Source organism: Diachasma alloeum, unplaced genomic scaffold (assembly GCF_001412515.2).
Source record: "Diachasma alloeum isolate Michigan unplaced genomic scaffold, Dall2.0 Dall_scaffold_00271, whole genome shotgun sequence".
NCBI lineage: Eukaryota > Metazoa > Arthropoda > Insecta > Hymenoptera > Braconidae > Diachasma > Diachasma alloeum.
This window is the reverse complement of record NW_021680410.1, coordinates 407,432-421,901: the sequence shown is the minus strand read 5'-3', so window position 1 is coordinate 421,901 and position 14,470 is coordinate 407,432. Positions and strand designations below refer to the sequence as shown.

The 14,470-nt window shown below is 36.9% G+C and overlaps 2 protein-coding genes across 2 annotated transcripts in view; one reads left to right on the top strand and one right to left on the bottom strand.

The window, feature by feature from the left end:
* Positions 1-5,867, top strand: part of LOC107037853 (SET domain-containing protein SmydA-8) — an 8,954-nt gene extending 3,087 nt beyond the window's left edge. The window contains exons 3-8 of the mRNA XM_015256628.1: positions 226-483; positions 2,530-2,683; positions 3,144-3,300; positions 3,895-4,259; positions 5,491-5,591; positions 5,678-5,867. Coding sequence (XP_015112114.1) covers positions 226-483; positions 2,530-2,683; positions 3,144-3,300; positions 3,895-4,259; positions 5,491-5,591; positions 5,678-5,833 — 1,191 coding nt within the window. The 3' untranslated portion in view covers positions 5,834-5,867. The remainder of the gene's footprint in view (positions 1-225; positions 484-2,529; positions 2,684-3,143; positions 3,301-3,894; positions 4,260-5,490; positions 5,592-5,677) is intronic.
* Positions 5,868-6,951: 1,084 nt separating this feature from the next.
* Positions 6,952-14,447, bottom strand: LOC107037929 (3'-5' RNA helicase YTHDC2). The gene is made up of 4 exons (XM_015256764.1): positions 14,318-14,447; positions 14,015-14,256; positions 12,238-12,771; positions 6,952-10,601 (listed from the first exon to the last, which is right to left on the bottom strand). Exons 2-4 carry the CDS (start codon positions 14,209-14,211, stop codon positions 7,868-7,870), a joined length of 3,465 nt encoding a protein of 1,154 aa, XP_015112250.1. The 5' UTR covers positions 14,212-14,256; positions 14,318-14,447; the 3' UTR covers positions 6,952-7,867.
* Positions 14,448-14,470: the final 23 nt, after the last annotated feature.

The window sequence follows — 14,470 nt, the reverse complement described above, 5'->3', positions numbered from 1 at the left end:
CCCCCCCCCCCCCCCATTGAAAATTAAAAATAGTTAACATATACTGTTTATTTTTATGCGTTAAACTTTTATTTTTTCAAATATTATTCAATGAAAATACTTGAATTTCTCCGCAAAATATTGTAGTTTTTGCGAGGGCAATTAAATTGTTATGGACTTCTGATAAGAGTGACAATGAGAATGAGAAATAAAGCATACAATTCCATTTTTTCCATTTATCCCCAGGTGTCTGTCACTGAATTCGGATGTCCGCATCCAACGTACAGATGCATAAATATCGTCCGAGCTCTGGCCCTGCGCGAAAGCGACCCCAAAGCGTATCAACGCTTTCTCGAGCTCCAGGGGCAGTGCCCCAACGACGATGACTCCCTCGATTGCAATCGAGGCGAAGAGCACAAAGCGTTAGCAAGTTTCGTTAAACGATTTTTCAAGATCGATCACATAAAGTCAGAGGAGATTATTAAAATTGCAGGTATTCTCCAGGTAAATTTTAGTATTCTATAATTGGTTTAAAGTAATTACACTGTTAGAAATTTCTTGAAATTTCAATCTCAATATTATCTGAATTTTCCATGTTGTGAGTTTGAATTCAGTTTCAAATAAAAACGTTCACTACATTTCTCATTCATTTTGAAAATTCAAGAAAATTAGATTTTTCATGGTAACAAATCATTGATTTTTCAATGAAAGCTTGAATTTTCAAATTCATCGTGAAAATTGAATATCACATACAATTCAGTTTTCAATAGATTGAAAATTCAGAGAAGTAATTGCCTGAATTTTCAAAATTTTCAAGATTTTTCAGTGCTGTATGGACCTGAAAATCGAGAATTACTGGAATATTCAAGAAATTGACTGATTCGTCAATGACGAATTCTACACAAATTTCTTGAAATTTTGAATCACAATGTCATCTGAATTTTCCATGTTGTGAGTTTGAATTCAATTTCAAATGAAAACGTTCACTAAACTTCTCATTCATCTTGAAAATTCAAGAAAATTTGATTGTTCGTGTTAAAAAATCACTGATTTTTCGATGAAAGCTTGATTCTCCAAACTCATCGCGAAAATTGAACATCACATGCAATTCAGTTTTCAATAGACTGGAATTCAGAGAAGTAATTGCCTGAATTTTCAAAATTTTCAAGGTTTTTCAGTGCCGTATGGNTCAATAGATTGAAAATTCAGAGAAGTAATTGCCTGAATTTTCAAAATTTTCAAGATTTTTCAGTGCTGTATGGACCTGAAAATCGAGAATTACTGGAATATTCAAGAAATTGACTGATTCGTCAATGACGAATTCTACACAAATTTCTTGAAATTTTGAATCACAATGTCATCTGAATTTTCCATGTTGTGAGTTTGAATTCAATTTCAAATGAAAACGTTCACTAAACTTCTCATTCATCTTGAAAATTCAAGAAAATTTGATTTTTCGTGTTAAAAAATCACTGATTTTTCGATGAAAGCTTGATTCTCCAAACTCATCGCGAAAATTGAACATCACATGCAATTCAGTTTTCAATAGACTGGAATTCAGAGAAGTAATTGCCTGAATTTTCAAAATTTTCAAGGTTTTTCAGTGCCGTATGGACCTGAAAATCGAGAATTACTTGAATATTCAAGAAATTAACTGATTCGTCAATGACGAATTCTACAGAAATTTCTTGAAATTTTGAATCACAATGTCATCTGAATTTTCCATGTTGTGAGTTTGAATTCAATTTCAAATGAAAACATTCACTAAACTTCTCATTCATTTTGAAAATTCAAGAAAATTAGATTTTTCATGGTAACAAATCATTGATTTTTCAATGAAAGCTTGAATTTTCAAATTCATCGTGAAAATTGAACATCACATACAATTCAATTTTCAATAGATTGAAAATTCAGAGAAGTAATTGCCTGAATTTTCAAAATTTTCAAGATTTTTCAGTGCCGTATGGACCTGAAAATCGAAAATTACTTGAATATTCAAGAAATTGACTGATTTGTCAAATGACGAATTCTACAGAAATTCCTTGAAATTTTGAATCACAATGTCATCTGAATTTTCCATGTTGTGAGTTTGAATTCAATTTCAAATAAAAACGTTCTCTAAACTTCTCATTCATCTTGAAAATTCAAGAAAATTTGATTTTTCATGTTAAAAAATCATTGATTTTTCGATGAAAGCTTGATTTTCCAAACTCATCGCGAAAATTGAACATCACATGCAATTCAATTTTCAATAGACTGGAATTCAGAGAAGTAATTGCCTGAATTTTCAAAATTTTCAAGGTTTTTCAGTGCCGTATGGACCTGAAAATCGAGAATTACTTGAATATTCAAGAAATTAACTAATTCATCAATGAACAATTCTACAGAAATTTCATGTAACTTTGTCGTTGTTAAAAATTTCAAGCTTTTTCACTTGAAATTTCAAGAGTAATGTTCTAAAAGTGTATAAACATTTTTAGAATCCATTTGTCATTGATTACTGATTAATGACCAATTGATTCTAAGAAAAGATTGCATGATAAATTGCAGATAAATGGGCATGAAGTACCAACGACTGAGCCCCCTCATATGGCAGTATACGACGGAGCTTCGTACTTCGAACACAGTTGTCATGCGAATAGTTCCAAGAGTTTTACGGAAAAGGGTGGACTCATTATAAGAGCTGCTGTTACAATTAATGAAGGTGATATTAATTGCTCACAGTTAAGAATTGCTCACTGCAAAATTCGTCAATAAAATCGGCGAAAAAATGATAGAATTTTCAATAGAAGTTATCGAACTTCTAATGAAAATCTAATGAAATTTTTATTTTCTAATGAAATTCCCAAGTGTATCTAAATCTCAGCAAAAAACAATTAATCGGGTGCTGAAAAATTCACTTCTCCGATGAGATGGATGAAAATAATGCAAATAAATCTAGTTATTTGTGAGATGAATTGAAATTGCCCCTATACATATTCCAACTACGCATGAATATTGAAAAGACATTCATTAAGACGAATGGGAATGATAGAAAATCAAATGCATTATCTGCTGGAATGCATTCTAAAGGGGAAAATTATTCTCCACCGTTAATAATACCCCTTTGATTTTCACTTATATTATCATCATGTGTTGTCATAATCATGCAGTTAATGTTACAGGGGATCATATAAGCATGTGTTATACAGACCCCCTCTGGGGGATCGCCAACAGACGGCACTATCTACTGCAGACTAAGTTTTTCCACTGCCAATGCACTCGATGCTCCGATGCAACCGAATTCGGGACTATGTACAATGGATTGAAATGTAGCAGAAGGTGAGAAATGGACTCGATAAGTTATTTATTTATTTATTTATTTATTTATTTATATAGTATGGCTTGTTTTGTTTATTTGTTTTTTAATTTAAAAAAAAATTAATGATCTTTAACATAATTCAGTAGCGAAGTGGTCAAACGGTTTAAGTCGATTTTGGCTATTGGCCAGTTTTCAATGAATATCTCCAAATCTAAGGGAGATATCTAATTTTTTCTCATAACCATTTTAGTAGCACTCAATTCGCTCTACAAAAAAGGCTATTATGAAAATTTCGCTATCTCCCTTAAATTCGGAAATATTTCTGGAAAACTGAACTAAAAACTAAATTGACTTAAACCGTTTGACCACTTCGCTTCTAAATTCCTCTACATTCAACGACATTATATTAGATCTATATGTTTATATTTAGATCTATATATTTATTTATTTATGTAAATCCAACAGCATAAAGCCAATTCCGGATCAAATTAAAAATACACATTGTGCATTGTAACATATGATACTTGATTTTATTCATTGCATGCACATTTTTACGAGCTCGAAGTATTCGTTTTGATAATTACAAAATTAATGTTAATTACACAATGAAATAGCAATTGCTGCGGAACTATGCTCCCACCAACTTTCCTGGTCAGAGATAATGAAAAATGCCCGGATTACTTTTGCAATAAATGCGATGAGACAATGACTTGGCAAGCGGTGGATGCCAAGCTGGAGCAGATTGGAATTGAATTGGCGTCGATGAAGAAGAACGATGTCAACGAATGCATGAGGTTTTTGAATAAATACTCCAAGGTTCTGCATGAGAACCATTTCTACATGGTCGATGTGAAACTGGCGATGTCTCAGATGATCGGACAACAGGCGGGTGGACTCGCCGCCGTGAGCGACGAAATGCTCAGCGAGAAGATATCTCTGTGCAAAAAACTGGATGAACTGTTTCGTATTCTCATGCCAGGTATTATCTTACGTTTAATATATTCAGACATCGGCATAATCGAAATTTTGAGTTTCAGTTAAATTTGGAATAAGTCAATTGTTAATATTACACACCAATTTTATTATATTAAAAATAGCGATCGATTTAAATTTTCAAATTCCGAATTATTTTATCAAGCAATAATTGAGAAATTAAATTACCAATTATTATATTATTTTTCAAATTTCAATTACGATAACTAATCTAAATTACTGAAAAGTGCAACTTCTTATAATATTATATGTATATGTAGGGGTGAGTGGAGCAAAATGAAACAGTCAATAAACGACTTTTTGACGCAATTCAAGCAAAAAAAAATTTTTTATCTAATATTTTTATTCATTTTTATTCATTAACTTTTTTTTATTCTTATTCTCATCAGAACTACCAAGAATACCAAAAAGTTGACAAAAAGAATTGATAAAATTTTATTTTTACTTGAATTGCGTCAAACAGTCGTTTTTTGAGTGTTTCATTTTGCCCCACTCTCCCCTATTAATAATACCTAAGACTGCTCGATCATCTAAAGTCTTTAGAGACCTTCATCGGGGTCCAATCCATGTATTGACGTACAAGATAATTTCATAGAAAAATGTAGCGAATTCGCTGCAAAATTCCATTAAATTTTGATGTTGTAGAGAAGTTGAAGAAGTTTTCGAGATTTTTAGATTATTTCGTAGCTCTTGGCCATTGCAGGGTTCTCTTCAGGGGCATATTTTATTTATTTCTACAAACTAAATCAAACTAAATAATAAAAAGTTTAACAAAACGTATTATAATAGGTTTTGTTTACTTTTTATTATTTAGCTTGAGTTGGTTTGTTTGTAGAAATAAATGAAACGTGCCCCCTGAAGAGGACCCGGCAAGGGTTGAAACGTTGGGCCTAATCCAAATGACTTGATCAATTTTTATCATTTGGACATGAAAAATTTCGTCACCTCGAATTAGGAAATCATCGTAGAGGTCAATAACTACAAAACAAAATAAAATTTTGATTGAACTGTCTATTAGTTTTCGGATTCTATTCTATTCTATAAAAATTCTGGGTTCAATCTGCACGTTTTCTCTCTATAAAATAGTTTCTATTGGACATTTTCTCGCAAAAAACATACGGTAAAGCTGCGAAAAGGGGAGTTTACTGGATATATTATTTAATTATCAATATATTTTTTATCAAATCGTGCATTGATATCTTGCATTCATTCTCCAGCTGAAAATCGTCTCAGGGGTTTAGTGCTCTTCGAGGTACATGCAGCCATAGCTGAATTCGGAAGACGACAGGGGCCGGACCAACTTCGGGGGATGTTGATGGTACTCTTCCAAATTCTCACGATTCCAAAGAGAGCACTCAAAACTCCCTCTCAAACATCCCCATTAATTTTTATTATTTCTTGCAGCTCTCACGAACGGCATTGCGAGAGGCTTACGAATTACTCCGGCACGAACCGGATATTCTGCCTGAGGGAAAGATCGCTCGCATAGCTAACAAAAATCTCGTAGAAATGGATACTATCATCAAAACTCTCTGTCAAAACGCAGCTACACCAATGTGAAAATAAACCGATAATAATACATAAAGACAGTAAATAGATACATAAAACATGAATTCTTTTCTCATATTTCTTTTGTGCACTGCAGAAAAAAAATCAGTCCTGAAATAGGTCTTGTCTAAATAAAAAAAATCGCTAGTGCAAAATTACCGAAGAAATAAAATCCAGTACTAAACATTTAAAAACTGCAATGAGATGAAAAATTTTCATCGTAAAAATAGACTATGTTGTTTTAAAAAAAATTGTTTTCTGTGCAAGCGAGAAACATCATTTCCAGCACTACACTGAGACAAAAACGACAAAGTCCTCAAACAAGTCTTACTTGTGCCAAAAAATCGTTTTTTGAAAATTATCAAAAAAGCATTTTTTGTGTCAAACATACAGAGAGTGCGCCGGAATGAAAAATTTTTGTCGCAAAAATAAATTTAGCAGTTTAAAAAAATTGCATTCTCTGTACACGCAAGAATGTCATTTCTAGCACTACTCTTCGTTATTCGATACTCCCATACGTATTTTGCTCCCGAAAAATCTTTGTTTTATGTGAAACAAGGAATAGTAGTTTTTCGTTTCGACTGTCTAATAATCACAGACAAGAAATGAACCCTTAAATGAAACAATAATAATGATATGACAGCAATCTTGTAACTTAGGAATAAAATATTTGTTGATAAATTTTCCTCTATATGAGATATTTTCATCCTGAAAAGGCACCGTCTGGTGTGAATTATCCGCCGCTTGAGCCAAATATTTCGTTGCTGTCGAACGCAGAACAATTATTCATGTTTGAGACTTTTCAATTCGAACCAAACAAATTTTTTTTTGGCAATTTTCAACTAGCGATTTTGTCGGCCCAAACAAGACTTATTTGACAACGTGTTTGTTTTTCTCTCAGTGTACTTCTTCAATATTCGATACTCCTATACGTTTTTAAGGGGCAGTAGTTTTTTATTTCCGCTATTCAATAATTACGAATAAGAAATTAATTCTTAAATTAAATAATTATGATGATATGACAGCACTCTTATAAGTTAGGAACTAAATATCTCATGATAATCTTGCGTGAGATCTTCGTTTTTCTCTCAATTTGAAATTGGAAACGGGTCTAATGAAATTTCTCAGAATTAAATTTTTCATTCAATTTTCTTTTATTGTAGTACAATTTACACTCATGAAATATTATTTAAAGAACATGGAGAATATGAATGAATTATAATACATTGAATGAGAGCGGTATTTTATACCCTCTATCAAACAATTGAGTATTGTACGAAATGAAACGAAACATTTGCTCGTTATCATAAAAAAAAATATGAAAAAAACCATCGAGAAGATTCGCGGGAATAACTGAGATATATTTATTATTTCTCAAATATTCGTAACAGTAGATGCTGTCTCGAAGAATTGACGGTGACTTACAGTCATCAGAGATTGGGATTCTCATTCAGAGGAAAAATATCGATGAACCGAATATGAACGAAGTAATTGCAATGTAATGATTCATGAATACCGCATGCCATGAACTCCCCCAATCCTCCAATAACAAAATATTAATTTCAATAGCTAACGGACTGAAGAGACTTCCCCTCGTAATTCTACTTTGCACAGCCTATTCATTGCATTTAGCTTACAGCTACTTTACCCATCAAATCAAAATGAGTAACAGAAAGAATACTCTCGACAATTTTGTTTTGCATAAATTTTTCTCCTGGATAAAACAATGACGTCTAAAAATTGAATAAAAAATATTCGACACATATTCCCAGTCCCCACTGCAGACATACCAGACCAATCGTCTATTATCAAAACAAAAAAAACGCGTCATATTTTCACATCAATTATCACTTTCAGAAAAAAAAATCTTGCAAAACCCCAACTGTCTCGAAACCCATAACACTAAAAATTTACAATTCCATTCCTCGAGGCCCTGGAGCCAACCCCCGGAAAATAGAATACTGATAACACCCCACAGCCCCAAAACCCTCAAGATGACAAATAAGCTGTTCAGTAGAAAAAGTCTCGCATCGAATTAAAAATTTCCTAGTAAGTTCTGTCCTCATCGTCATTCCTCCTCGCATTGGCGGGATAATAATCAACAATGAGTGGTCTAGGCCTCTGTCCAATGCCGGAAGGCTGCGGTAGCTCACAAGCCTGCTCCTCATTACTGATGATAGAAACCATGGCCTTGACTACCTGATCGTCCAGTGCTGTCATGCTCCTCGTAGGATTCTTCATTCTCCTCAAGAAAAGTGCATTCCACTTCTGCCTCAAATGTAAAATCAGCCTGGCTGCCTCAAAGTCCAGCTTGAAGACAACCCAGTCATCCAATTTAAGAATAGTCATGCCCTCGCGCGTCTCCTCAGCCTCAGAATCCGACTCACTCTCCGGAACAGACTCCGTCTCATAAATGGTATCCATTGCCAGCCTAGCAGGTCCACTGAGTAAAGCAACAGTAATAGGATTGACTAGAGTTACAGTCTTAACGTGACAGAACCGTCCAGCTCTGCTCATCTCCTCGTAAATCAGCCAATCAGAGGGCAGTGTGTGAACACTGGCCGAGTGTGACTGCGCTGAGGTGGTCCTAGTGGACTTTGAGAACTCTTTCAACGTCGAGGACGGATGAAAGAAGACCTTGGACTCCTTCTGAGTCCTCAGCTGTCCATGCTCCCTGTCCACCCTGATCAAATTGGGATAGAGGCCAGCAGTGAGCGCAGCCTTGACGACAGCCCAGTTCTCCGAGTTCCAATTGAGATCCTTGATATCCCCAGTGCCCCTGGCCCTCACGAATCCCGAGGCCCTGAGCTGCCCCAGCAACTGAGATCTCATCCCCGTGATCATCTCCATCACAGCTGATGATATAAAATTCTTCTCACAGAACTTCCTCTCCCACCCAGAGGCCCTCGCCTGCTGCCACAATTGGAAAGCCCTCAGCACTGCCATGTGATCTGAGTAAGAGCCTGACGCAAAGGTCTTCCTCGCTGCTGTCGCTGCGCGCTTCTGAGAGGGCTGTGACGGCAGCAGAAATGGATCCTTATAAGCAAGACTGCAGACAATCGTCAGGATTGGATCCAAACACTTGAGGACGACAGCGTAAAGCAACATTTTCCCAAGTCTGGGCTCCACTGGAAGGTCTAGGAGATGAGTGCCAAGTTCTGTCAGGTCCTCCCAGGCATCGAGGGCGTCAATAGATTTCAACAACTGCACAGCATTCCTCGTTACTATGTTGGATGGGGGCTCGAGGGCCCTGTCAAGGTACTCGGCAATCGGCGTGTTCCCTGGGGCCAAGTGCTTGGTGAACAGACACAACTCTTGGAGGGGTAGTCTCAGGATTTCTGGTGTCGAGTACGCCTGCATGCTGTTGTAACGAATCGAGGAGAATAGCCTGTAGCAAATGCCCTTTTGGCATCTACCAGCTCTACCCTTTCGTTGTTTAGCACACGCCTGGGAGATCCAATTGGACCTCAGGGTGCAGACCCCCGAGATCGCATCGAATGACTTCTCCTTCACTTTTCCAGAGTCTATCACGTAGACAACGTCGTCTATTGTTATGCTTGTCTCAGCGATATTCGTCGACAGAATGATCTTCCTGTAGCCGGGGAGACTGGGCCGGAATACTCGTTTCTGATCGGCTGTCTGCATGTTCGAATGGAGGACGAATAAGTCGTAGATCATTGGCTGGTTCATCCGCTTCTCCTCAGAGTTTATCCTGTCCCTCATCATGACGATGTCGTCGTACCCTGGGAGGAAGACCAGGATCGATCCTGGGGGCTGTTTCGTGTGGATGTACTGGATCAAGATGAATAGAAGGTCATAGTTGATGTTGTCGTCGTTGAAAGTATTGTGATAAATGTCGAGGAGGAATTTGTCTTCTTCTGAGAGGGGTGTGTCGATATTTTGAACCCCGGAATCCTCGAGTTTACAGTCGTAAGTTTTGAGGTAGGCTTCGATTAGCTCAGCACACTCAATCTGGTTCATCTTCTTCGCCCAGTCGAGGGCTGTCCACTCGTTACTTGCTCGGATATTCAGATTGGCCCCCAGATTGAGGAGTTGCTCAGTCGTGTTGAGGCAGCCTCGGCCAGCTGCCACCATGAGAGGTGTCACCAGGGTGCTGCTGTGCTGGTAGTCGACGGAAATGTTCTCGGAGAGAATCAAGTGCAGCAGCTGAGCGAAATTGTCTTCTCCACCGATCAACCAGGCATCTGAAATACTCTTGTCCATTTCCTCCCTCAGCCAGGGCTCCAGCTCGACTCTCTCGGGCTGGGGTTCAGTCTGTTGTCCCAGGATTGGCGATGGCACTGGGGGCTTGCCATTCACTGGAGCTCGCCCCGTCTGCTGAGGGGTGTACTGCGTCCAGGAGTCCAGGACTTTTCTCTGTTCTTTTTTATTTATCAACTCTTTTCGCTTCTCATGCATTCTGTCGGTTGTGTACCCAGTGATCTTGAGGACGTCTTCGAGGAAGTATACGTCAACGTCGTAGGACCTTCCTGGGACGTTTATTACGCTGCACTGGGTGAAGTACTTGACGAAGATGTTAGTGTCCATGGTTGCACTCATCAGGATGAGCTTCAGTGATCTGAACTTGACCAGAGCTTCCTTGAGGGCGATCAGGAGAAAATCACAGAAGCGATCGCGTTCGTGGACCTCGTCGACTATTATGTGAGTGATTGTCCCCAGCGCTGCGTCACCTCCCATCAGTGTTCTCAAGAGAACTCCGTTTGTGCAGTATGTCAACAGGGTCTTGGGCGCCACTCGACTCTCCAGTCTTATCTGATACCTGTAATGATTTTTTTTGTAGAATGGAATGTTCGATGAATTTGAGGGGCAACAGGAGGCCACCATTTCCTCGAAATTTTTAAACTAATTTTCTGCTCGAAGTTATTAATATTGTTTGAACCTAAAGCACATTGATCTTCATCATCACCTCCTCGAGATTGATGTGGTTCGATTCGTAACAATATTGATAACTTTCGGCAGGAAATTTGTTCGAAAATTTGGAAAATTATTGTGTTACTCCTTAAAGAGTTGAGGAAATTCAGTAGCGAAGTGGTAGAAGGACATAAGTGTATTTTTTTCGAAATTCTTAATATTATTATTACCATTTGAAAATTAATATTTCAATGTGATAAAAGCAAAAATTATTATTTTTTTTATGCACTAATCTCGTTTTACCACTTCGCTACTGAATTTAGAAGCAAATTTATGATGAGAAATTGGGGTACTGGGCGAAATTCTCACTGCACTCGATATTCTCATGTAAATAAATAATTAATAGAAACGAAAAGTGAACGACGATTGACTCGAATATTTCGAATCCAAGGGCATCAAGCATCGCTTAGTTTTATATTCATTTTCATTGTTAAAAAAACTATTCAATAAACAAATCATCAAAATCATAAAAAAGTAGCAATTTTTTCTTAATCTCTAATGAAATATCTTAAATAGGCTAAAATCATATACCATCGATTCAAGAAAATGTGAAAATAAGAGGAAAAAATATGCAATCGCATGAATATATAATTAAAAAATCTATTTGCTTATCTAATTTATATTCACTCTGCAATATAAGAATTCAATAATCTATAAATTGAAGAGTGCACGTTATTACTCAAAATTCTGGGATGGAAATGGATATAAAATATCTGTATTTCTCTTCCCTAAAATGAGCTTTATTCCACCTGAATAAATATTCTCTTCCATCTTTCTTATATAAAAGGGAGACGTCACACTTTTATTCCTGAATGTTCTGAAAAAGAAATCGCATGCATGATGATGATGATACTGATTTTGTTGATGATGTTGATGATATTGATGATGTTGGTAATGTTGATGTAGATCTACGGAGAGATGTTTTCAATCACGGACAATTTATGCAGCTTTTTCGAGAGTTCAATCATGAGATTCATTGAAAGTTTTCACAAGACAACAACGAAAAAACGCAAAAGTAAAAAATTATGTCTACAAAGAGTTACATCTTTGAGTAAATGGTATATATATTTATATGTCTGTATAAAAGGAGCCGACTTGATCGTATTTAGTATCCGAGATATTCATGGTTTTCCATCGATAACGCCCGTATAAATTAACATTGAATTATTTTCTGATCTTCGATACCAACATCATTTCCAACAGAACATGTGTTGATCCTCAATTAAATTTTTCATGGATTTCGACGTATCTCCGACTGATTCTCGATAGAAATTTCCATCCCTCTTTAATTAAAAAAAATTCATGGATTTTCAAAAGAAGTTTTGATCATTTCCCACGAATTTCTCCTCAGCAATACTACAGAAATTTGTATACGTGAAATAACATATTGATTCAAATCAACTTACAATAATAACGTGATGAATCATATAAAACCAATCATAGTGATAGAGATTAGACCTCGTCAATAAAATAATTTATCCTACCCGTAAGTCTGTCCAATCTTCTCGTCACGTTCAAAAGCAACTCTTTCAGCAACTGAAACAGCTGAGAGTCGTCTTGGCTGGGTGCAGATTATCCTGCAGGCCTGGTTTTTCTGCTGGCAATGCTCGAGGATGTACTGGGGGACTTGCGTGGTCTTTCCTGAGCCGGTCTCACCAGCTATTATCACCACTTGACTTGAGGAGAGGGCCTCCAGGATCTTCTCACGAGCGTTGAAGACTGTCAAGCTCCTTCGCAGCTGCACGAGGTCCTGATTCGTTCGCAGCTGAGGCACCTGAGCTATTGTACCATTCAGTCTGCCCATGGCTTTTGTGTTTGTTGTCACCTCGTTGTCCATCGTGCGCTCTCGCTCGGTTGGAGGGAGTAGATCCTGTCTCTCTTTGTTGTTCAAGGGGAATTTCTGGATTAGATTGAGCATTGTTTGTTTAGAAAGCTTGTTCAGTTTTATTGACGCGTCTGATTGGATTATTGTAGAACCCTCGCGTTTGTACACTGTGAGGAATCTATTAGCTCCTTTTCTGAAATTGTGGAGAAGATTGTGATTAACTATTGAGTGGGTTTGAGAGATTGCGAGAGGACACTGTTGAAAATTTTTGGCTGACGTTTCTAGTACACTTGTTGGAAATTATCATCACATCATAGTGTGACTGAAAGAATTTCGAAGAATTTCAAATTTCGTCATTGAACGTTTGAGGTTTTATGGGCAAATCAATGGGAATTGTCAATTTCAGTTCAATTGGTCAATCGAAATTAATACTATAAACACTGTGGAGTATTTATGACTCGGTTTATGGTGAGAATGAAATGTTTATGACAGGAAAGTTTTGAGGGTTGAGTTTTTAGTTTTCTGTGTGAGAGAAATGGAGTGATTTTAGGAATTTAATTAATTTTTAATAATTTTTGTAGGTTTTGTGTGAATGAATATTTTAGGCAGAGCTACAGTGGAGACATTCACCACAAATTAATTGAAGATTCAGTGTAATTCGCTACTGAATATTGATTTTTTAATTGAATTCTCATCCTCTTGTTGCTTAAAAATAGGGTATTTCATTGAATTTCCGGGAAAATTTGGAGATTTACTATTTTCCACCCTAAATCGAGTTCAATGTTACTCGTAATAATCTCCAGAATTGTGATTCTGTAATTTTACTTGAAAACGACTTAGGATACGTGCAAAATTCTTGAAATTTTTTGATAAATCTTCCCAAAAAAGGACCAACAGCAGAAGATTTGTCTTAGGCGAATCTCGGGGTGTCCAAATGTTTTTAAACAATGTACAAACTCTTTCGCACATGAAAAACATTTGTACATGTGATTATTTCACTAGCGAAGTGGTCAAACGGTTTAAGTCGATTTTGACTATTCGTGAGTTTTGAATGAATATCTCGCAATCTAAGGCAGAGAGCAAAATTTCCGTTATGACCTTTTCGGTAGAGTACATTGAGAGCTTCAAAACAGATATGCACGAAAATTCCACTATCTCCCTCAGATTTGGAGATATTCCTCGAAAACTCAGCTGAGAGCTAAGTCGACTTGAACCGTTTGACCACTTCGCTCTGATTTGTCTCTTTCCTACACTTAAATATCCCCTGAATTGAATTTTCCGCTGACGAATATTCTGCTAGTTTCAGCTTGATACCAGTGACAGCTGAAAATCCATGCACCTGAAAATGCTTTGTGAATTCGAAATGTTGAGCCAGGCCATTTTTTCACTTTATCAACAGACATTCATTATTTTTTGGAGAACCAATAGACATTTACCCTCGACTTTTGGACTTCAATCCAAGCTGAGCTGCCAATTGATGAATATAAGCCCTCTCTTCAGCTGTATAGGACGAGGGAAACTCCAGCTCCTTCTGCTCAGGACAGTCCAGCAATTTTTTCACAGTCAAATTAACAGCTATCCTCGTATCCTCCCCAATTGCCACTTTTGTCTGGTGATTCTTGCGCCTCGGCATTTTGGATTGTCACTCGTATCTCCTTTGTTTTGATTGTTGAGGGGTCTGCAGAAGCCACAGGTTATTTTTGCAACACCACGACAGTCAGAGGGATCAGAATGAATACCTGATGTGTAGCTCTTTATGCGGTAATTATGAATAACTCGAGGCCCTTGTTGACGTAAAAAACTTTGGAATAGCGAGGTGAATGGCAAAAAAATAATGCGAATTCAAAGAATGACGAATGGCTGTCTCCATTTTGGATAATCCACAGCACTCG